The sequence below is a fragment of the Balaenoptera acutorostrata genome, chromosome 8 (genome assembly GCF_949987535.1).
Source record: "Balaenoptera acutorostrata chromosome 8, mBalAcu1.1, whole genome shotgun sequence".
Taxonomy (NCBI): domain Eukaryota; kingdom Metazoa; phylum Chordata; class Mammalia; order Artiodactyla; family Balaenopteridae; genus Balaenoptera; species Balaenoptera acutorostrata.
In genome coordinates, this window is record NC_080071.1 from 88705968 (window position 1) to 88731243 (window position 25276).

The window sequence follows — 25276 nt, forward strand, 5'->3', positions numbered from 1 at the left end:
TCCTGCAGATTAAATTCTCTCCTTTCCAGTCATAATTTCCAGTCTGATCATGAAATAACCACACGATTTTTATGAACAGTCAACTGCAGGATCTTTAGGAACATGAGAGGGAATTAAATAGACAATAATGTAAAATTAACTGTTTTGTTGAAAGTAAGGTTGCATCCCTTCCCTCCAAAAATGAAATGAAAATAAAGAGAAATAGGCAGTCCATGTGGATGAAATTAAAATAGAGAAGAACAAACAGCGCATGTGGAGTCCCCGCCTCTTGATGGCTTTTGCTGCAGGCTAAAGTCCCATGTTGAGGTCCAAACTTCAAAAGTGGCCTCAAACTGTCCCCTTTCCCTAGGAAAAGGCAGCAGTAAATATTGACTGCAGGATCAATTGTCTCTGTTGAAGCCGCAGTCCGCTTCAGTCGGAGAGAGCAAGCCAGGTCACACTTGATAAAGAGCTGCTTTCAGGACGACTGGTCACCCCCAAACACATAGACACAATCTCCCAGGATCGGAACTGAAATTATCCTTCCCAGAATGGAGAAGATGGTGATGAAGGTGTTGATTATGTTTGTCCTTGGAACGAACTACTGGTTCCACTACTGTGCAGGTAAGGAGCTCGGGGACAGGCCACCTTCCCTTGATGATGTGAAGCTGTCCTCATCCATGCATCCTGTCTCACTGTGTCCCCATGTGTTTGTGAGTCCAGGTTTTCCCGTGTATGACTATGACCCGTCTTCCTTGAGGGAAGCTGTCAGCGCCTCCGTGGCAAAAGTGAATTCCCAGTCGCTGAGCCCCTATCTGTTTCGGGCGTTCAGAAGCTCAATTAGAAGAGTAAGTGCCCGGTATGTCTTCTCTAGTCCTCTTTATACTGCTTTCTGGTTTTTTCTTTTGTCCTTTTTTGGGTTACATGTTAAAAATTTTCCAGTGTAAAAAGATAATAGCTACTCATCTCTTTCGCACTCTTTTTTTTTTTTTTTGATAGAGAAAGGATTTAATTATAATTATTGTCGTAAAGCTCTCAAAGCTACTTCGGATGCCTGATTCTTCTTGCATTTTTCTTCCCTCTGGCCTCATTTCCTATTTCCAGATGTTACCCTCTGCACATCCTGCTTCTGGACCCAAAGCCCCCATGGTTCCTTTTGAGATGTTTTATTAAAAACTGCTTGTTTATTAGAAATGAGACTTTTTCAAGTTCAGCAGTTCTGCTCCTAATACTTATAGGAAATAAATTCTGGCTTTGGAGCCAAAGAAATCCACTTTGCTTTGTCAATTCGGTAATAGTCTGTTTCCTGTTAGCTTGGGGAAATGGGGAAAAGATGAATTTTCATGGGCTTCCAATGACTAAGGCCGTGATTGGCAAAGAAAGAAACACAGAATTATCCTTCCAAGGAAATGAGAAACTAGACTGCAGGTCGCTTCCCTCCCGGCTGGGCCCCGGGTGATTTCACTGCCTGCTCATCGGCCCGTGCAAGGGGGGGGGGGAGCAGAGATACCTGCCAGAGAGTTTAGGTTAAGATGGGCGGTGAGGAGCTTCTGCAAAGTTCCTGGTCCTACAAATGAGAACTCGTTGCAGACAGGCCGCCTGGGAACTGCGAACTGTGGAGATGTGGCCAGGGGTCCAGGCAGCGGCTGCTTCCTTGCAGAGGCCAGAAGGCCATTGCTTCCGCTCCACCGTCACGCCCACCTCTCCCATCCCTGCCGGGCATCACCTTAGCGCACACCTGGTTTGTCCCCTCTCCTCCTGTGAAGGGCACACAGCTCATGGCTCCGTAGCTCCAGTCTCCAAATACGGTACATTCATCTTGACCCATCTCCTTCATAAACTAGCTCAGTTTCTTATTTCCAGATTCCCAGGAAATTAATTGAATTGTCCCAGTTGTCTTTTCTAATTGGGTCATTGGTCTCGAAGAGGATGCTTTAGCTAGCCCAGAACCAGGCTGTTGTGGCGAGACTGGGGTCACTTGGCCTGGCTGTCGCGGTGCGGGAGCACGGCGAGATACATGTGGTCAGCTGCCAGGCCGGAGGGCGAGTTCCTTCTGGAGGAGGACTGGACAGAATGAAGAACCCCTCCCTCGTACACTGGCTGTTTGGGCTTCCATCTTTTGCATTTAATGAAATCCACGCGTGGTGTGAGGCAATCGGTGTCCTCTTGCCAAGCTTGCAAATGAGTTTAGATTTATTTGTAATTTAGCTAGTGCTTGCTACAGAAGAAAGTTTGTAGTTAATTAAGTGAATAAGAGCATGAGGACAGGTCCCGAGAGAACCCGTTAAAAGTTAGTAGTTAATTAAGTGAATAAGAGGACAGGTCCCGAGAGAACCCGTTACTGACACCATGGAAATCTGGCCAGTGGAGACGAGCTAGCGTGAGGTATAGTCATCCAGAGAACATTCCAGCATGTGGGCCATCTTGGTATCAGACACCTGAGCCCAGACACACAGGCACCTGCAAAGAAACACATGTATGTATGTGGGCGTGTGATCCTTAGTGAGAACACAGAAAGGAGGTGCCCCTCCACATCCTGTACGCTGCTCTTCTATCTGGAATTCTGCCTATTCTTGTTTCTTTCCAGCTTTTTCTCATTATTCAAATTCATTGGCCAAGTTACATTCACCATGTCCCTTCCATGAAAACTTCCTTTGTTTTCCCAACGGAGGGAAAATCCTCCTACTTTGATCTGTCCTAGTGATACATCTTTCTTCTTAGAAGTGGTTCACATTTTGCTTTATTGCATGCGTTAGTCATGCCTTCTATAAGCGCCCTAAAGATGGCCCCAAATATGCCAATTCCCTTCATAACAGTAGCCATGAGAGATCCACTCAGAGCTAAGCAAAGTCCTCAGGAAAGAGATGAGGGAACAGATCAGATCACTGGCCCTGAGGGTGCAAAACAATTCACAAAATAGTAATACAAATGAGCTCGAAACATTGGGAAAAATATGTCACTTCTCCGACAGCCAACAAAATCAGAATGAAAATAACCAGGGAATAGGTGAAAGGGAAATCTCAAACACTGCTAGAGAAAATGTAATTTGGTAAAATTATCTTTGCAAGCATGCAATTTGTTAAGCATGTTTATAAACACGTTAAACATTAAAAATAGCAAATATTTATAACATTTGATCCAATAGTTTCATTTCTAGGAGTATGTCTGAAGGAAATAAGTGGTTTGGTCATGTTTGTGTATGTGCAGGAGGTTTGGGGGAGAGTTCAGTGGGCTTAGGGAGAGGGGTCTGGCCCCGCTACTTTATCCCTGAGTTTGCTTCATAAGCCCAGTGGTTCTCGACCCCGCTGCACATCAATATCATCTGGGAGATTGAAATACTCCTGATGTCCAGGCAGAATGGTGACAAATTAAATCCCAACCCCTGAGGGTGGGGCTCATATTCTTACATGTTTCCTGGTCATTCTAAAGTGTAGTCAGGGTTAAGGACCACTGGGTTTTACCAGGGACTTGGATCAAATACTCTTGCAATTGATTGGAAGTAACTTAACTCTTGGGCTCCAAGTTTAAAAAGGATGGGAAAGCATGGGGAAATGTGACTTCAGCCACGATGATTTCCTTGTTCCAACATTGACACTAGGCACACACAGACTGTTCCCTCAATGTACACAAGCAGAGAAAGGAAAGGTGGACGCAGGCCCTGTGTTGGGGGTGAGGAACAGAGAGGCCGGACCAGGCTGTGCTCCCATGGAGCTCAGATACCACTGCAGAGAGAGAGGGGAGGGAGAGGAGGGGAGGGGATGAAGGGAGAATGGGGTGCAAATTATATAAAAAAGTGAAAGTAGTCTCAGAGAGTGGAGAGTCCTGTGGAGAAAATAAAACAGGATGATGGATGGGCCTGGGCCTGGGCTGGGGTAGCTGTCAGATGGGACAGAAGTCTCCAGAGAGGAGCCATATTTGAGCTAAGACTCACTCAGTGACGAGAACCTTCAGCCGCGGGAAGACCTCCTGCAGGGGGTAGTTGGGGGGAGGTTTTAAATAAAGTGCAAGAAGACCTTCTAAGATCTCTGCAGCTGTTGTGTGGAGTGGATGCCAGGAGGAAGTCCAGACAGCAACTGTGGGAAGCAGATGGTGACCAATGGCAACTGAGCCTCTTAGTGTGGGGAGAGTGAGCAGTAGATGGATTCTGGGACATTTGGGGCAAAGCCACGGAAGCGTTGGGATTCTTTATGTGTCTATGCCCATTTCTGTCCATTTTTACTTTTCCTCTTCTTTGCACGTTTTGCTTTTTGGCTTTCTACGTTATGCTAGGCAGCTATACCTGAGCTTTACTTTTTGTCCAATCATAAGGGCTTAGTTTGAAAAACCTAAATGATCACTGTGTTAGTCAGGCTTCTCCAGAGAAGCAGAGAAGAGAGAGGGACAGAGACAGAGACAGGGAGAGATTGATTTTAAAGAATTGGCCCACACTATTGTGGAGGCTTGGTAAAGCCAAAATCTGCAGGGTGGGCCAGCAGGCTGGAGACCCAGGGAAAAACTGACATTGCAGTTCAAGTCTGAAGGCCGTCTGTTGGCAGAATTGCTTCCTGCTGAGAAAAAGGTCAGTCTTTGTTCTAGTCTGACCTTCAACTGATTGGATGAGGCCCACCCACACGAAGGAGGGTAATCTGCTTTCCTCAAAGTCCATCACTTTAACCTCATCCAAACACATCTTCACAGAAACATCCAGATCAATGTTTGACCACAGATCTGGACACTGTGGCCCAGCTAAATTGACACATAACATTAAACATTGTACTCTCCAAAAGGAATTGTTATGGGTTTTTTTATGGCTTGTATATTTTTTTTTCTTTTTGAAATAAAAAAATCAAAATATACTCATTATAAAGAGTCACAGGATACAAGAAAGAGAAAACCAAAAGTAACATTCATTATCCAGCCCTCTGAGACACCCACTACAAACATGTGGCAGGATGTCTTTTTGGATTTTTTCTCTTCATATGTGGGTATAAAATATATTTTTTTAAAAAAACAGGACCACACTGTAACACCGATTGTAAAGGACCATGATTTATTTCAGCCATAACGCTGGGTTTGGGATTTTCTCCAGTTGATTCCTTATGGTTGAGTATTTGGATTGTCCTACCTTTTTCAAAGAACACAGAGCAGAAATTCACTGGCTGAAAGTGAATTCAAATGAAAAAGCAGAGCTATTTGACTTTTCTCCATATTCTGGAAACGCTGCTTAAAAGTGCTTAGAGATGCAAAAAGTTTGCAAAATCATCTCGCAGTTAAAATTATCAGTACTCAAACCCCCTGCATTTTCATCTTTTAAACTAAGCTTTTGTCCTGCCAGTTTGCTTTCATCAGGTTGCTTTACGAAATTGTGGAAGCATGATCTGGGTGGCGGGGGGAGAGCCTGCTTGATGAGTTCCAGCTGAAGAGGTTTTAATTTTTTTAAGAGATTCAGATTTAATATCTAATATGTAAAAATGATCAGTAAACAGGGTCATAAACAATGGCAAGGCTGAGTTTTTAATCCTACTTGTTTTTAGAAAACTTGGCTTGTATCAGCACTCCTCATCCTGCGTCAGAAAGAGACACAAAGACGCCCCCTCCCGAGCTTGGAGCTGGCCACTTATTTCCAAAGCAAACTGTCCCGTTACTCCCTACCTGAAAGAGGTCTGTGCTGTCACAGTGCTGTCACCACCTCTCTCCCGACTGGGCAGTAGGTGAATGTGTGGGTTGACTCCAATTTGCCAAAGGATGGGCTCAAGAACTCAAAGGGAAGGAGTTTTGGGAGCCTGGGGTGGGGTCGGGCCGTGGAGCCCACCTCCCTGCTGCCATCTTGCACCTGTCCCCGTGTGCTCTCCTTGTAGCAGCCACGGTGACTCAGATCTTACCTCTTAGAGGCCTCTGAGAACTTCTCATTGCGATGAGAATGAACTCAAAACTCGTTCCCACGGGCTACGAGACCATTAACTATCTGGCACACTCCTTTCCGACTTCAGGGTGTTTGGTTTTCCTCTTGTTCATTTTGCTTCACCACCACTGCTGGGCTTGTTCTGCCCCAGGACATTGGCTCTGCTTTTTCCTCACATGATGGGCTCCTTCCCATCCTTGAAGTCCCAGCTTAAATACGCCTCCCTTGGGAAGATTTCTCAGGCGCCTTGTCTAAACTATCCGCTCTCCATCCCCACTGCCACGTTGCTTTTTTGCTCCTAACCCCATAACCACCTGGAAGGTCCTTGTTCAGTTTTCCGTAGTGTGTTTGCGGTGTGGTGCCCCACCACCCTGCCCCAGGTGGAATCTAAGCTCCGTGGGGTCTTCCCTGCTGTGCTTCGGGTGAAGGACACACAGTGGGCATTTAGTTAAGTCAGGAGATGTCCGTGTCATCAGAACAGCACACCCATCAGGAAGTTTGGAAGGTACCCCCAGTATTCCACCCTTGGTGGAAAGGAGTGGAAAACTGTGTAATCTTGTTCATAGATCCTAACTGATCAACCGGGAAGCTGGGCTGGTTAACACTGTACAGCAGAGATGTACTTGCTAGTTACTTATTTCAGGCATTATTAAGAAAGTATGGAGCATTCTTTTAGGAAAATGACACTTAAAATACTTTGATTTTGCTTTGGAAATAAGTGGCCAGCTCCAAGCTCGGGATGGGGGCGGGTCTTTGTGTCTCTTTCTGACACAGGATGAGGACTGCTGATACAAGCCGAGTTTTCTAAAAACAAGTAGGACTAAAAACTCAGCCTTGCCATTGTTTATGACCCTGTTTATTGATCATTTTTACATATTAGATATTAAATCTGAATCCCATAAATACGTTGACACTTAAAATAAGTTGATCCTTGTTATTTGCGGCAGTTATAGTCCATAAAGACTCTGCGAACGCTGGGTTAGTGAATCCCGAGCCGTTTATCCTGGGGAAATTCAGGGTTAGGTTTCTGAGAGCCTCTGGTCACAGTATTTCGGTTAACTGATCAATATGTGCCCTTGTTTTATGTGTGTTTCCACTTAAAGACTTATTTAATATACATGGTGACTCGTTACCATTGAGCTCACTGCACCAGCGCTATCCCGCAGGCCTGAACAAAGCTCAGCTAACACATGTATTTTCTCCGTCAGGCATATCATAGCCTTCCTGTGCTTAGGAAACTAGACAGCTTGTCAGCACTAGGCCTGGGGGCCAATTTAAACAGCAAAATCACCAAGGAAAAGCACAAAAATGAGAAAACCGTGACACAAAATAGACCATGAAATTGACTTGTGTACGGTCCGCTTGCTGAGACAGAGGCTGAGCGTCGCCTTATCTCACCCCGGTCGGGACCATGTGCATGTGGCGACTCAAGTTCTTTGCCGCCCAGCGTGTCTTCATGAATGGCTGTGAGGGCACCCAGTACTGATTGGGGTAGACGTACATTTTAGCAAGTAGACAGATTTGCAAATACGGAATCTGTAAATCCTGAAGCTTCATCGTAAATGTAAGTCGTCAACAGCAGTGCTTAGCGTGGAGTCAGGACACCCAAGTTCTGGTCCTATTGTCTCAGTAAAGTCTTGTGAGCCGTTGGTAAAGCACTTCTTCCCCTGGTCTTCAGAATGAGGGTGAGGAACTGGGTGATTGCAGTTGAAAGCTTTAGTGGTGGGGTATTCTGTCACTTTTTCTCCTCGTGCAGGGAGACACATTTCTAACGTGTGACCTTCAGAAACACATCTGTGGCAAACTGACGCTTTGTTTTCACGAAGGTCAACATGTTGGATGAGGACAGCTTGACCATGGACATAGAGTTCGGCATCCGAGAGACGACGTGCAGGAGGGGTTCTAGGGAAGACCCCGCCACCTGTGACTTCCAGAGGGGCTACTACGCGGTAAGAGTCGGGGGAAAGGCCACCAGCCCAGAAAACAACGAGAGGGAGCACCTGTCTTCCTACATCACTGGGACCTGATTCAAAGCCACACCGAGGGCTTGGCCACCGCCTGGCTTCTGACACCCTTGGAGGCACCACTAACTGTGTCCATCCTGTCCCCTGGGCAGGGGCAGCGTGACTCAGTAGTCGAGGACCCAAGCTCTGGAGTCCACAGTCCTGAGTAATCCTGGCAAATTATTTAACCCCTGCTGCCTCAGTTTTCTGCTGTTTAAAAATAGGGATAATGATGGTTCCAGGCAAAGTGAATACGAAGAGGCCAATAGCCAAGAAAAATCCCAGAGACATTCCAAATTCTATTTTAAATGAATTCAAAATGCTAGCTGTGTTCCTGGTGCGAGGTGCACTGTTTTATAATTGACTGTTATATAAAATCTGTCTCCTCCACCAGCTTGGGCTCCGTGGGGGTCAGGACCACAGCGTGGTCAGTTTCATTTCCCCAGTGACCAGCACATGGCCCCATGCTTGGTTAACCCCAGGGATGGGAGTCACCCCAAATTCAGTCTCCCAGGCATTCTCGTTCAGATGTACGAGGTCTCAGGGTTTTGTTACTTTCTCATTGTGATGTCTGGGTCGTTACACAGGGATGTCGATCCTGAAAAGAGGACCCGTTGTTTTGTTGTTTCATGAGACTTTTCGCTGTGGCTCTGTTTCACAAAGGTCCCAAACCCAAGTGTCACTAGCATTTGTTTCTAATGAAATCTGAGGCCGAGGGAGAGCAGAGCAGAGTCCTTGGGAAACCTTCCCATTTCTTGTTGTTCAAAAGGGAAACCATTCGAAGGAGCCCACTCAGTGCTCAGGAAGGGAACGTTAGCTTTCCCTCAGGACTTGTAATGTAGCAAAAGCCTAAGAGATATTTAAATCATCATTTGTTTCTGCTTAGGTCTTGAGAAATTTTCATTTTGGAAAAATGAAATGTCTCTGTGAATTTTTCCTTTCTGTCTGCATCATTGTGTCAAGCCCTATGGTGTTGCCTGCATTCTTAGATAGGTCCTAACCATTTTTACCAGCTGCCGGGCATAGAACTCACTGTTTCCCCTTTCCCAGCCGGTGGCTGTTTGCAGAAGCACCGTACGGGTGTCTTCTGAACAGGTGCAGGACGTGTGGGTTCGCTGCCACTGGTCCTCCAGCTCCGAGTCTAACAGCAGTGAAGAGGTAAGTGCAGGGGCTCGGCATCCTTTGGGACAGCACCTACCTCTTAGGGTCTGCGTGGGTCTGTGACAGGCAGGCCGGTGTGATAGAGTAGCTGGAGCGTCACTCAGGTATAGCTTTGCTTACTCAGCTGGCATCTCCCTTTTACACCTACAACCTCATGTTCAATATCCCTTACTTCTTCCAATTCTCTCTCTTTTCCTAAGATTTAGGATGTGAGCTTAAAATAACAATGAGAAAATCTTCAAAGTTTTAGATCTAAGTATGCATCTCACTGCCTCTGTGGTTTAGTGGAATGAAGAGGGGCATTTTTGATACATCAGCGTTCATTTACCAGCTCTGTAACCTAGGTCAGGACATTTAATCTCCATGATCTGAAGCTTCTTCATCTGTTAAATGCCAGTAATAAAGACCACCCGATAGGATGTTGAGAAAACCAAGTAAGTCGATGGACGCGAAAGATCTGGTCCAGAATCTGACACGTAATAGATGCTTGGTAAATGGCAGGACACATCTTTTTTCCTTGAATTGCACTGATATTCACCTGCAATAATACTGTGAAATCAGTAATATATACATTTCTGACTTGGAATTATATTACTTATTTGTCTGTGTATTGACTGCTTTCCTTACTGGAATGTACATCAAATGAGGGCAGGGAATGTTTGTTTTGTCATCTAGGACAATGTTTGATACAGGGTAGATGCTCAGTCAATACTTGAATGAATACAAGAAAAATGAGGAAGAAATTGTCAAGAATATGATATGAGGAGGAAGTTTCTAGACTCTAATTTGGGATAAAAGCATAACTATTACGTTATTTGTTTATTCATAATGGATAATATCTTTGACTGCTACTTAAAAATGTTTCTACCATTATACAGCCAAATCTGTCCAATGACATCTTTCTCTACTTATATTTTTATTAATTTTTTCAAGATTTAAATCTGCAGTGAAAATTACATGAAAAGAGTATACAATTTCAACTTCAAGAATTACACAAAAAAGTAATGTTCCTCTATTATGAACATGCCCAGGTCTTACATATTTTATATGGAAGTCCATTTTAGAATTAGGAAGGAGTGAGAAACTCCTGTTGCAGGGGTGTTTTCACTGTTGGAAGGAGAATTCTGCAAAAATGTTCAGTTGAGCATAAAGTTATTGATCAATGTCGTTCTCACCGGCAACGTTTGAGGGTCAATCCCCAGGAGATTTCTGGATCCAGTCTCCTTGATGCTAGTTCAGGTACCCAGGGCCTCAACTCCAGTGAAGTATCCAGGAAGTGAGATGTGCTTCACAGCTGACACAGTGGCGCACGCCTGGCCAAGCTAACCCAGAAGTGACAGGGACCAAGCATCATGTCACAAGCGTTTTGTGCATATTGATTTTGTGGTTTATATGGGGGAAGCTAGGAGACAGTGGAGAGCAAGAGAAGCACTGCTCTGGCTCTTGTGGGGTTTGTGGATGAGTCTGGGGGTGTCCATTAAGCAGGGGTTACCCTGACTACCAGGCAAGCTTTTGGGAGCATGTAGCAAGAGGATGCAATAGCGTGTGGGGTCAGAGCGAGCTTTCCCCGGGGGGCTGGAGGGTGGGTGACCTCAGGACAAAGGGCACAGGGTGTGGAGGGGAAGGAGGAGGAGATTCCCAGCACAAGGGAGAGCATGACGGAGTTCCCTGATGTGTGAGAGAAGCTAAGCTGATGGGTAGAAATGGACAGAAATCCATCATGACTGGGAGAAAAATATGAGAAGAGAGGCATAAGGGTGGGGCTGGAGAGGACACCAGCCTGGTCAAGGTGGACCTCATGGGTCATGTCAAGGGTCCTTGGCTTGGGGCTATTCAAGGGTTATAAGTAGGGAAGTGACAGAATAGATGAAGAACAGACTGGAACTAGGTAAGAATGGATGGGGGCACTGGGAGGCTGGCAGGGCAGAGAGAGTGCCAAGTAGAGCTAGGAGTTAGTGGTGAATGTCGAGAGAAATGGATGCCTGTTCTCCTATGACCTTTAGCACATTAGAAGTTAATAAGTGGCCCCCTAATTTAACCCCTCTTCCATCTCTGATTTGGAAAGTTGATTCTGATTGTTTGCACAACCCACAAACCTATTGCAACTTTCTAACTGCAGACTGAAGACTACTCACTTTTCTTCCAGTCACAAGTTTTGTAAGAAGACTCTGATACTAAGCTAAGTTAGTCCCGGAAACAAACAAGATTTTAAAATAAACTCCCAGGTTGCTTTGCCTCAAAGATTAGGAGATCATAAAGGATTATGAGCAAAGAAAAAATTCCTTAAATTAAAGGATTCTGCAATTCGAAAGAAAGAGAAGAAAGCAGATGGAGATTTAAAGTAATTCCTGGCAACTCTAAAATAGATTTCTTACATGAAACAGAAGAAAAATTAGACGACAGCTGTTAACCATTTTCAGTGAAATAAATGATGATGCTACAAACATGAAAGACAATTGACTGGAATGGATTTAGACATAGAACAAATAAATCATCGTTGGAAGTAGGGAATAAAAGAAAGAAAACTGAAAAAAAATATCCCAGAGTAATGAACATAAAGGCCACTTGAAAAACATATGTAGATAGTAAAAGAATTTCCAGAGAAAGGAATCTAATGTGAAGAAAGATGGAAGCCATGGAGAATAAGACCAAACATCCTAATTATTACGAAATAGGACTTAGCTCAAATGGAAAATATCTGGTAAGAATACAATGAGAGAAAACGTCTCTAATATAAAAACATTCGGGTTTTCCACTACATAATTTTAGTAAGTATAAATGCTTTTTTCAAATCGAACAAATAAATTTCTAAATTGCTAATATTCTCCTCTCTTAACCAAATAAATGTTTAAATTATGGGCAGTTTTTATTTTTACTTTTTTAATTTTCAAAAAGAAATATGTAGAGAATAAACGATTTCTATACGGCACTTCAGTCAACCACATGATGAAATGCTAACATCTGTAGGATGATGAATGGACTTGATTTTGGACAAATCCTTCTGATTTCAAGTGGATGAGATGAGGTTTGGCTAGAGTTTCAGCCATGAGACCCAAAACAGTGCAAAAGGAGAAACTGAGGAAGAGTGAACAGGAATTCTGAGCTCGGGGGAGGAGAGTTACAGGCATTTCATTTATTTACTCTCTTCCATTTCAAATGACAGAAATTCAACTAGAAGTGGCCTAAGCCAAAATGAGATAATTCCCTGGCTCACATTCCCAGGAAGGAGAGGGAGGAGTTGTCCTCTTGGACAACTCAATCTAGTGACTGTCAACACTATCTGTGCCACATTCATTTTTTTCCTTCTCCGCCCCTCCTCCCCTTACTGCAGATGAGTTTTCTCCTTGTAGCAGAAGGCAAGACTACAAGCTACTCCAGATTCATATCCTCTAAACTTAGGAGGAAACAGAGCATTTCTCTCTAGCTCCAGCTGGAGGTACCTCTTGGTATTATTCCCATTGTCCTGTCTTAGGTCATGTGTCCCTTTTTTTTTTTTTTTTAATAACACTGTTATTGAAATATATTGGGTTGGCCAAAAATTTCGTTCGGGTTTTTCCAATGTTACAGAAAAAGCCGAACGAACTTTTTAGCCAACCCAATAATTCACAGACCATACAATTCACCCTTTTAATGTGTACAGTTCAGTGGTTTTTAGTATATTCATAAGGTTGTACAACTCTCATCACTATCTAAATCATGAACATTTCGTCATCCAGAAAAGAAATCCCAAGACGCCTTACCCTGTTCCTCATTCTCTCCAGCCCTTAGTAACCACTAATCTACTTTCTTTGTCTATAGATTTACCTTTTCCAGCCATTTCATATAAATAGAAACATACAATATGTGTTCTTTTGTGACTGGTTTATATTAGTTAGCATGTTTGGAGGGTCATACATGTTATAGCATGTATCAGTACTTCTTTCATTGTTGAATAATAATCCATTGTATGGATAAACCACATTTAATTTATCCATTCATTAGTTGATCAAAATTGGGGTTGTTTCTACTTTTTTTTTTTTATACATATCTTTTTTTAAAAAAAATTTATTTATTTATTTGGTTGCACTGAGTCTTGGTTGCAGCTGGCGGGCTCCTTAGTTGCGACATGAGAACTCTTAGTTGCCGCATGCAGCATCTAGTTCCCTGAGCAGGGACGCAACCCAGGCCCCCTGCGTTGGGAGCGTGGAGTCTTAACCACTGCGCCACCAGGGAAGTCCCTGTTTCTACTTTTTGACTATTGTAAACAATGATGCTGTGAGCATTCATGTGCAAGTTTTTGTGTGGGCATATATTTTTATTTATCTTGGGTATTTACCTATGAGTGGAATTTCTGGGGCGTAAAGTAACTCTATGTGTAACTTTTTGAGAAACTGCCAAGCTGTTTTCCATAATAGCTGTACCATGTTACATTCCCACCAGCAATGTATGAGGGTTCCAGTTTCTACACATCCTTATCAACACTTATTATTGTCTGTCTTTTTAATTTTAGCCATTCTAGTGGGTGTGAAGTGGTGCATCATTATTGTTTTAATTTGCATTTTCCTAATGAGCAATGATTGACTATTTGTGTATATTCTTTGGAAAAACGTCTACTCAAATGCTTTGTCGGAATTCCCTGGCGGTCCAGTGGTTGGGACTCTGCGATTTCACTGCCACCGAGGGCGTGGGTTTGATCCCTGGTTGGGGAACTAAGATCCTGCAAGCTGTGCAAAGTGGCCAAAAAAGAAGAAAAAAAAAAATTCCTTTGCCAAATTTTAAATTGGGTTATTTGTCTTTTTTTGTTGAGTAGTAAGACTTCTTTATATATTTTGTATATAAGTTCCATATCAGATACACAATTTGCTGATATTTTCTCCCATCTGTGAGTTTTTTTTTTTTACTTTCTTTATGGTGCCCTTTGAAGAACAAAAGTTTTAAAGTTTAATGAAGTCCAATTGATCCATTTTTTTCTTTTGTTGTTTGTGTGATTCTTACATTTAGATCCATGGTCCATATTGATTAAGAAGGGGTCCAGCCTCAGTCTTTTTCATGTGCATACCCAGTTGTCTCAGCACCGTTTATTGAAAAGATTATTCTTTCCCCCACTAAACTGTGCCACCTCCTAGACCAATCACTCTCCCAAAAGCCAGCAGACTAACTGGCTGTTCACGATGGAGAGGGTAACAGGTAGTTGGCCCAGACACCTGGTAGAAAGGTTGTGAGTCAAGCAGCCACCTTACTTTGTGACTATGGGCTTTCAGTGGCTTCATGAAGACTACTCGTGCACACTTCTTTTTTTTTTTAATTGAACACATATGGGGACTTCATAGAGAGAAAACTCACAAATTTGACCTAAACACAGTTGATTTGCAAGTCCATATAACGAGGTTCCGTCTTTCTCGTCCACAACAATTGGGAGTCATTTTGAGTCCAGTGGAAACGTTTTTAGACAATTTAAACTTCATGTAAGTTGCTTTTCCCCACATGTTTTTTTAGACATACATGTTCAATACCATATAAAGTTATTTAATATAATATATTGCCTTATTTCATTACAAATAAATTATATAATACATCTGAGTCTTCCTGATAATATTTGCATATTTTGCAGTGTCCTTCTTTTTTCTCTCTTTCATGTGCTGATATATACTAATGCCTACATTTACTTAGATGGTTTGGGGGGATATCTTGGGATCCTCTACATCAAGAAACAATTATCTGCTTGGTAAGTTGAGATCTGTTCTTTTTAATATACATATATATATATATATATTTTGTGAATCAACTTCATATTGAAGCTCTCTATCAGGGAGTCATTTAAAACTAGAAATATCTGTACATAAGCTTTGAACAATTACAGAAATCACAGAAAATAAACATTTGCTTTTGCTCCTTTCTTAACATTAGGCAATAATGTTACAACTCTTCATTTAGGCAGCTCTATATTTATGCAGAGCCTTTCCATATATGATTCCATTTCATGTCCCAACATCTCTGCCAATTAGGCAGGACAGGTGTTGGTTTTTACCATAAGAGGGTCCCCCAACTAAACATGCTTGTTCCCTCCTGGGTGCATGACCAGTTTTAGGAGCCAGGTATGCAACAATGTGTAGGTGGAAGGATCTGGACTAAACCTCCTCTGACTGGCTGGGGCTGAATTCTGTAATCCTCCAGCCATGAGACCAGAGGTGACCATCCCGTTCAGAATCTTGCTTGGGGGAGGGAGGGCTTTCTTTTTTTCCCTTCATTTGAAGTGGTCTCTCATTTGGGTTAGTGTTCTATGGCTTAGGAAACATTTCTGCCTATTGGCAAAATAGGTAAATAGGAGGATTTTTTCTATTGGAGCTAATGGCAGCAAAACTCTTTGGTGATCTCTCACTGCTTCCTTGCTGGAAAAGCGTATTTGTGGCATCAGTAATAAAATCATAGAACATTCCAGAAGTGGGCAGAGGGGGCCTGCCTTATGACTGTTACTGTGTTACAGGTCTCACTCCTGACAGATCCAGAAGTGAGCCATTTTATGAACGGTCACTTGGTAAGTGGTCCTGTTTTCTTCTGTAGGACACCAAACACATCCTTTTCTGATCAAGCCAGACTCTGCTGAAGCCATGTCATAAGAGATAAACCCCTGAAATGCAAAATATTTTAAGGGAAAATGAAAAAAAAAGAACAGTCCTTCATAAACCAGTTTTGCAAATCATTGAAAAGCTAACTTTGAGGCATCAAAACTCACTTGAAATTTGTCAGGAATCAAAATATCAAATCTAGCTGAGGAAATCAGCACTCACCTGCCTCCTGTCCCAATCTGGAGCATTTTCTGAGAAACCCAAACTCTTTTAAACTTCTCTTTGCCCTCCAACCTCAACTGTACTTTTCAGCAAGCAGACAGAACTAACAGTTATTTAGTTTCTCCCTTTTACGATCAGTTTTCTCATTTAACCTTCATGACAGCACTGTAAACCAGGTGTATTACCTGCTTACACAGAAGAAATGAGTAACAACTCATGTTGTTTGTTGTAGACACAAAATACTACCTCTCTACTAATTGCTTGACAGTTTTCTCCTTCAACTTCACAACCATCTTGAGAGGCAGCACTATGTTCCTTCCCATTTTGTAGATGGGCAAACTGAGGCTTAATGAGTTTCTGTAACTTGTCCACGGCTACACAGCCAATGTAGGACTTTGATCCAGGTAGGGAGGGGCAGAGACAGGACTTAGAGACAGACCTGTCAGACTCTAAAGCCTCTGTTTTTTTCTTGCTGCTTTACAGAAGAGTTGTGAAATTTACCCTCTGATCGGAGTTCTCCATTAAAATGAATAACACAGATATTAATGTTTCATTGAGCTCTTTCATTGAGCTCCTCCTTAGGCTTTTTCCTAACTTATTTGAAATACTAAAGCTTACAGTCTGAGGCTTGCTTAAAAAAAGGCCTGTGTTTAGACCTCCTCCAATGTGCCACTTTGGGAGAAATATAGTTATTCTAACAATGTGACCACTGCTGAGAACATTTTTGAACAATTTTTTTAGGAATTAACTTCTGAGTCTAGGGGTCATTCTTTTGAATCTCTGTAGTGATGGAAAACATGTGCTCTTGGATTTAATTTTGGAAATAAATTCAGTTAATCAGATTAATAACCAACTTGGGTGCATTAGTCATCTATTGCTGTGTGTCAAATTACCACAAAACTTAGCAGCTTAAAACAACAAACATTTATTATCTCACAGTTTCTGACGGTCAGGAACCTGGAAGTAGCCTAGCTGGGTGTTTCTGGCTCAGGGTCTCTAAAACGTTGTAGAGAAGATGTTGACTGTGGCTGTGATCTCATCTGAAGGCTTGGCTGAGACTGAGGGATCCACTTCCAAGGTTACTCACATGGTGGTCGGCAGGCCTCAATTCTTCAGGGGCTATTGGAATGAGGACTTTGGTTTCCTACCATATGGTCCTTTCCACTGGGCTGTCTGAATGTCCTCAAAACATGACAGCTGGCTTCTGCCAGAGAACATGATGAGAGAGAGAGAGAGAGAGAGAGAGAGAGAGAGAGAAAGAGAGAGAGAGGAGAATGAGCAAGCAACAGAGAACCCAAGACAGAAGGCACAGTCTTTTATTACCTAATTTTGAAAGGGATATAGCATCACTTCTGCATAGTTTATTAATCACGCAGACCAACCCTGGTCCGATGTGGGAGGAGAATACCCGAGAGTGTGAATACCAGCAGGCCATCTCTGAGGCTGGCTACCACACTGAGAAAATGTCATTTGGGACAAAAAAAAATATTATATGGATATAAATTAATGCGACTGATCCTTTTTATATTCCTTGGAAGGTAATTCCAGAGCTGAATTCTAAAAACATTTTGGGCATTGGGACCTTCATTGATGCAGAGGTGCAGCCAACTCAGAGACTGCTTTGAACATGACAATTCAATTTAATTCAACAAATGTGTGTGACAAGCCCTGGGCAGATCCCTCAGAGGACTGAAAGATAAATGTGACAGTCCCTGCCCTCGAGGGCTTACGGCAGTGGGTTCAGCTGTCACACTGTGCAGGCGAGAGTGAGGGAGAACTTGATAAGCAAGATGAGGTCATCGTGTTCTTGGGTAGCCTCTTGGCAGGAGGGGCTCTGGGGGTGCTGGTCACAGTCTTTCTCATTAATTTATAGTCACAGAGTCCATGTTGGCTTAGATTTTGATGTGAATGACAGAGCCTGTATATCCCCTTTCTATCTTCAGAGATCATGAGAAGGGGCTTTCCTCCTGGAAATAGAAGGGACCTGAACCTGTGGCCCAGAGCAAGAGTAAACACTGGCTTTGAGTGACAGCCTTGAGGTAAGGGGACACAGCTAAAAACACGTGTATTTAGAAATAGAAGCTACCAGCGGGGGGGGTTGGAGGGTGGGGATGCCTTAAAGCTGCTGCTCCCACACCTCCAACGTCTGTAGTCTGCTCTTCAGCTCCTGTCTGGCCTCTCACCTTTTCTTCTCTCCTCCCAGATACTGATCCTCGACTGTCTCTTCATTCTCGCACCCTCAATCTTTTTCCCGTGGCTTTTGTACGTACTGTGGTTGATGTTATCAAATTTCTCTACTCTAAGAACAAAAAACAAACCACAAACAGAACAGCCCCCTTTCTTTGACCCAGTCTCCCCATCTCAGCAGCTGCCTTCCCTCCCTTCTTCCTTCTCTGCTCAGCGTCTTGACAAAATTGTGGTCTATGACTGCTGCCCCCACCTTCCATTCACTTTTCTGCGTTTTGCAAACTGGATAGTAATCTTTCAGATCTCTAGCATCTAATCTGCCTTCCTTGTCTTGATCAGTCATTTCAATCCTGGTGACCATTTGTCTGGTCTCCTTTGCCCAGTCCTTTCCTTCTTCTATAGATTACTGTCATCTCTTCCACTTGCCTGACTTGATCACTGATGTACAGTTGCTTCCAAATACACATTGCTCACCTTACTCTATCCCGAGATCCAGGCTCTTACATCAACCGCCCACTGGATGCAGTTGCCGTGAGCATCCCTGAGCTCCTGAAGCTCAACTAGCCTCCTGTTCAGCTCCCTGTCTTAATAGAAGACATCACCATCCACTGAATTTTCTCCAGCTCAAAATTTTAGAGTATCATTGGCTCTTCTTTAAAATTTTTATTGAAGTATAGTTAATTTACAATGTTGTGTTAGTTTCAGGTGTACAGCAAAGTGATTCAGTTTATATATATATTCTTTTTTAGATTCTTTCCCATTATAGGTTATTACAATCGTTGGCCCTTCTTTACCCTTCGTCTTCTCCCGACATCCACAGGGGTCCACACATTTTCTCTGGCTTTAGCCCATCATTTCACCACTGTCACCACTGACCTGTTGCCTGAGATCTTGCCTCGGGTCCTGATTCCACACTGTCCACCTTGCACGCTGCCCTCAGGTTTATCTGGGAATGCAGAGGAGACTCTGATCCTTCTCCATTTAACCCCCTAATGCTCACTTCATTTATATAACAAAGCAGAGGCAGACCCTGAGCCAGGAGGAAGAACAGCCTATTTGCCCCAGTGCTGGAGGCTGAGTCCTGGTTTTGCAAACCCACACTGAGCACCACTGCCTCTTGCATATATAAATCCCCAGCTACTAGGGACCAGAGCCAAGGCAGCTCTGTCTTTTTAAAGGCTCCCAAGTACTAAAGGAACATGATGAAAGGCACATTTAAAAGGAATCTTTGGATGTAATTATAGGTATGGATTCAGTGTACATTCATTTTTACATACACACACATGTTAATCATGAAGCTTGGGCTTTCACGGGTTTTACAGTTTACATAACACTGTATGCCTTCAGGATAAAGTCCAAACTCCCTAGCGTGGCCTGCAAAGGCCTTCGTGGTCCGGCCCCTTCCCACTTCTCCAGCCTCATCTCTCCCAAGGCCACCAGCCCTGAAGCTCCTGCAAAACTGAAATACCTGCAGTTCTTCCTGCTCAGACCTCTACCTGGAATGTCTACCTGGCTAATTCCTCCCCCTCACTTACATCTCAGCTCAGTGTTTCTTCCCCAAGGGGTCTCTCCACGTCAGAGACACATCCCTTTGTGGGCCTCCCTAAAGCCCTCATCACAGGGCACTGCAGTGACCTGTTCCCTCTCTGCTCCGTCTGGTTCCACCAGTCCCCCCGAGGCGAGGAGGGAGATTATTTCTGTCACCGGCATCTCCCATGACCCCGCACAGAGCCGGGCACCCTGCAAGCATTCTAGAAGTATTTTTTGAGTGGATGACAGACTCTCACTTTGGGTTCTTGAGCTTCTGTTATCAAAAAATTCAACTAAGCCTAGGATGATAAATTTTTACCCACCGGAATTTGAAAGAGGTCAACTGACATTTTACTAAAATCGAAGGGAAATTTACCAGTGAGGCTGTGTTGGATAAAAGATGCAAATGGTAGGTTTTCTTTTGAATCTATACACACCCTAAAAATAAAAACCAGCTTCAGGCTGAAATCAAGAAAGTACTCATCACAAAGAAGCAGACTCAGCATATTCTTTTTTTATAAACTTAAATCATTTCTTTTTGATTCACAGAACATCCTCAGTGGGAGAAAGTAGAATTCTCAATGGACTGGCTGTATGTTATTTATTAATGATTATATTGGATGGATATATATATATATATATATATATATATATATATGTATATATAAACGTATATATGTATGTATATGTATACACATACATATATCCCAATATAAATTTATGATCTGACTTCTGTAAAGAAATTGATCACTTAAAAAAATGTCTCCTTAAAGGCAGCACAGACTAAAGACCAAGCATTGCGGCCCTGGACTGGACATTGACCTTGATGTCCCAGCTATATCCCTGCCCTCCCATGACCCTCAGCAGGGCTGGTTTCCACACTGTGCTCTGAGTTTCCTAGAATCCTAAGATAAGGCCAGCACAGGGGGTCCAGTGAGGAGGCCAATCCACTGTGTCTGGAATCCGTTTCCAAGCTTTCTCTGCTACTTAGGAGCTGTGAGAGTGACGTAGTCCCTAAACTCTCGGGCTCAGTTCTCCAAAGATTTATGATTCTTATTTTATTTGCTTTTGTCCCTGCTAGACCGTGAGCTCTTTTAGGATGTGTTACCTTGTCATCTTTATTATTTTAGTTTAATAACATGAAAAATATGGTTAATAATATGTCTATACTAAGTTATTAATAACGATATCCGTTGTCTAGTTCCTAATGCTAAAAATAGTGCCTAGACTATAATAAGGGTTCCCTCAGGTTGAAGGGAAGGGATGAACCAATGTGGGAACAAGTTCAGGACACCTCTTTTCAAACTGTGGATGGCATGTTTCCAGTGGGGAGCTTTCTGAAGGCAGAGACTTTGGCTCATCGAGAATCACAGAATCCTCAGAGCTTAGCTCAGTTTCTGCAACAAATTAGGAGCTGAGGAAGTATTTTTGTAATTTAACAACCACTGTTCTAGGATTCTTTCAGATTGCTAGAAAATCATTTAATATGTAGGTGTGGGTAGTGAAAGGGAGTATTTAAACAGAGAGGTCTGAGATTTTTTTTCTTATTTGCTACCCTAAAATAGGAACAGGGGAAAATCAGGTCCCAGCTCTCATGTCGAAAGAGATCTGTTTGAGAGTCTCACACTTTCTTGATCTTTATAGCTGGCCTAGTTCTGACTTTTGCATGACGTAGTGGCCTGAAGACCACAAACCACACTGCCGTCACCCAAAGCACAGCAGCGTGAGTGATACTCTTTCCTTTTTGTGCAATCATCAATTAGTGTGGAATTCCTAGGCTATATGTCCAAGAGCAGCAAAGGAGGCAGTTCTTAGACAGGTCTTTTGTCAATAACTGCATGGTGAAAAGAATCAGTCTCCTGATTTTATCAGTTTGTCCAAAAAATATTCATCGAATCCCCACTTCATGCCTGGCCCTGCACCCATGAAGATCAGAACTCTTAAGGGTGCCTGGGTCTGTGTTTGGACCCTCCACCTACGTTGCCTTATATAAATCTTGCAACCATCTAAGTGAAGTTTTATCACTGTATCTCTGTTTTGTAGATGAGGAAGCTGAGGCCTTGGAGGCCCCTCCTCTCAGAGCTGGTGTTGGATTAGGATTAACTCCCGATGTCTGTCTGTCCCCAAAGCGCCTCTTTTTCTTCCTGGATTACTTGACCTCATGTCAATATCTACACATTTAGAAAATAGCCCAAGAGGGCAAAACCTCAAGGATCATTTGTTTAAGAAACATCTGTCATGTGTTGGGTGAAGGACCTACGGAGTAAAGCACACCTGGAAGGCAAAAACCTGAATTGACTGGCAATGTTGACAGCATACCTACCCGCCAGCGACTACGTAGGAAGGTGACCCTAAAACCTGGGCCTCTTCCGTGAGCCTGTTGAGTGATTTCAATATTCAGAAATGAAGCTTATTAGTCACAACCTCTTGTCATGATCTTCCGTGACAGCCCACCCACTGGGGGAGCCAGACACCCTCCCTCCCTGCCCCCCACGCATAAGACAGACAAGCCCAGCCAGCGCCCGGAGGTGGAAAGCCGGCCGAGTGTGGCTGGATTTTCTCACCCCCTGCTCTGATGCTCCATCGCTGCACGTGCCTACCAACTGCCCCACCAAGCACAGTGCGTTCTCCTTACTTACTGTAGTGATGTTCTATAAAGTTGCTGCAGACGCTGAATCAGCAAATCCTGAACCATTGCTCCTGTGGGAAATACACAGTTAGGTTCCTACCAGCCTTTGGTCACATTTTGTCCCGTAATCAGTATGCTTGTTTTATGTGTGTGTCTGTTGAAAGACGTCTTATTGAATACATACGGTTGATTCATTGACATTGAACTCACAGCCAATGGCACTGTCACTCGTGCCTGAGGGAAGCTCATCTCGTGGATGTATTTTCTCCGCAAGGCACGTCACAGCCTTCTCGCGCTCAGGACGCTAGAGCACTTCAGGACTACACGTGGGGGCCATTTTGAACAGCAAAATCGCCAAGAAAAAGTACAGACATGCAAAAAACATGGCACTAAGTAGACCGCAAGAGGACACTTGTTTACGACATGGGATCAGAGACAGGGGGCAGATGGCCTTGAATGAGCTCGCTTGGGAACGTGGGCAGGTTTCTGTCACTCTGTGAACATCCTAGAATGACTCAGAAGCAGTAGGAGTATTGATTTGGAGGTTACAAGTAAATATGAGCAAGTAGACAAATCTCTGTGAATGATGAGTATCTACTGTACAATGGGCTCCCTACCCTTAGTTTATCCCTAGTTTCTCTGTAATCCCTCTTGTTCCTTTCCATCTGGTCTTTAAGGAAAAGGCCTCTGTACCTGCTGCCTCCACGGCCCCCCTCTCCCTTCTCTCAGGGCACTGGCTCTGCCCTGCTCTGTATCCACCCTTTGTTCCTGCCTGGTCCCTGTCCATCCCTTTCCTGCTGAACCTCGTGGCAGAATTTGATGGTGATGAGAACTCCCTTCTTCCCTGAAATCCTCTGGCCTCTGAGACATGGCCTCCTTGGCCCTCCTCTTGGCCAAGACGTCTCTGCTCTTCATGGATCTCTCTTCTTCCTCCTGCTCCTTGAATGGTGGTGATGGTCACCAGGGCTCTAGCCTTGGCTCTCCCTCCACTCACCGTCCTCCCTCTCCCAGGTCATCCCAGGCACCCCAGGGCTTTGAGGCCCACCTGTCTGGGGACTATGTACACACCGTCCCTCTAACCTGAACTCCAGGCTTGATTAAACAGCACCCGGATGTTCCACAACATCCTCAGAATGGAATTCTTCCATTCGGAACTTACTCTTCCTCCTGTATCCAACTCAGCCTCCAGCTCCCCAGACCGGAAACGGATTTGTCTTGGACCTCCTCCCTACCCTCATCCAGCTGTCACTGTGTCCTGCCTGACCGTCCTTCCTCTGAAATGTTTCTTGGCTCTGACCCTCCTCGCCATGTTTTGGCCTCATCACTCTAGCCTGGGGTGGTCAACATCTTCCTGATGGTCTCAAAAGCCACCTCTGTACTGTCACCAGAGTTATCTTAACATCAGTCCTTACAGGTCAAAGTCCTGATCACCTGGGAGGTGGAATCTAAACTCACTAGTGATTTGGGACACGAGAAATCGGGCACTCCCCGCAATGGTAGGGTCCCTGTCTGTGTCCCTGGTTTCTCTTGGCCTTTGCTTCACATGGAAGACTCACACATCTGACTGTTCCATGGCCCCCAGTCTGGGTCTGACCTTCACTCCCAGGCCCAGTAACCCTGCCTCCCAGCTTGTGCTTGGAGTCTAGCTCACACGTCTTCTGTAGAAACCTTTTTCCTCAAGGTTTCCTGCATGTGGGAATCTAGAATTGCGTTTACCATTCTGTCCTCTGACTGCCTCTGTCTTCTCTACTTGCCTGTGATTTCTGTTTTCTTCTTTTGGAGATTGGGGCTATGCCTTATTAATCTTTATAAGCCCCGGTGGATACTCAGTGCACACATGTTTATTGAATGGATGAATAGACGGATGAATGAGTGAATGAATGAATAGTCCTACCTCCAACCCCAGCCCTCAAAAGACCACAGCTACAGCCAGTCTCTTCTTAAGTGGCTTGATTGATTCCCTCCCTCACAGCCTCCCACCACCAGCACCTCCTTAGACCAGACTGAGTCCAGGACCTGGCTGCAGCCTTTCCTCGGGGACACTCTGACCCTTCCCTTTTTGAGACTTGACCTTCCTTTCTGGGCCTTCATCTCCATTCCTTGGACTCCATTACCTCCTCTTCTCCCTGCAGGTGTCTCTCACCCTTTTCCTTGTTCAAGGAACTGGCTGCTTTGCATAGTTGCTCTAGTCTCTGGTGCCCTCTTGGATTCCTTTTCGAATAGCGCCCAGGAATCCTGGGCCCTGTGCCTCCATAGTAAGAGTGTGAAATGCCACAGGGTCTAATGCTCCCCTTCTTCTTTCTTTTCACAGCAAAATGCATTGGAAGGAATAGAAGGTCCAATGAAGAAAGATACTTTACAAATTGTGTGATTTTTCTTTTGATCAGTTCCAGTCGACAATAAATGGCTTACTTTTCCTCTTTCTTTCATCGCTTGATCTTTTCTTTTTTTTTTAAATAGGAGTAACTCTCACATTTTTAGATGAGAAGCTAATGCCATGAGGAGAGTTCACTCAGTGTGTGTCTCTGCCCACGGGCCTGCTGGCCCCCAAGGAAAGGCAGTGCTGGGCTGAGCTAGCGCAAGGTAGCGGTGCTCAGGGAGGGGACTGGCCGGAACGATACCCATGTACACGCTGACATCACAAATCAGAGTGTTCTGTTGCCAGATACACGACCCGACAGACTCCCGCTTCAGGTCCCATGACTATCACTAGGCAAAGACTGAACCTTGCAGGCTTAGTGTTTGTTTAATCCTATTCTCTGCCTCCAGAATAAAGTGACAGGAATGTGTTAGCCCAAATGTTTGGGAAAGGCTGATGAATTCAGAGACTGGCAAATTACAGAAAGGTAGGTTACTTTATATGCGGTTAATATCTTATTCTGATCGTTAAAGACATCACACCTTAATGAGGTGGATGGAGTTAGAGTCTGTCATACAGAGTGAAGTAAGTCAGAAAGAGAAAAACAAATACAGTATGCTAACACATATATATGGAATCTAAGGAAAAAAAAAAAAAAAGGCCATGAAGAACCTAGTGGCAAGACGGGAATAAAGACACAGACCTACTAGAGAATGGACCTGAGGATATGGGGAGGGGGAAGGGTGAGATGTGACAGGGTGAGAGAGTGTCATGGACATA

At 43.9% G+C, this 25276-nt stretch overlaps 1 protein-coding gene across 2 annotated transcripts; it reads left to right on the top strand.

Annotated features, from left to right (window-relative positions):
- Positions 1 to 354: 354 nt before the first annotated feature.
- On the top strand, positions 355 to 24561 carry SPP2 (secreted phosphoprotein 2). Of its 2 annotated transcripts, XM_007184755.3 has the most exons (8): positions 355 to 603; positions 703 to 827; positions 7687 to 7809; positions 8914 to 9021; positions 14674 to 14728; positions 15488 to 15538; positions 17735 to 17830; positions 24449 to 24561. In XM_007184755.3, exons 1-7 carry the CDS (start codon positions 531 to 533, stop codon positions 17818 to 17820), a joined length of 621 nt encoding a protein of 206 aa, XP_007184817.1. In that variant the 5' UTR covers positions 355 to 530; the 3' UTR covers positions 17821 to 17830; positions 24449 to 24561. The 2 variants fall into 2 exon arrangements, with proteins under 2 accessions (XP_007184817.1, XP_007184818.1); XM_007184756.3 differs by lacking the exon at positions 8914 to 9021.
- Positions 24562 to 25276: the final 715 nt, after the last annotated feature.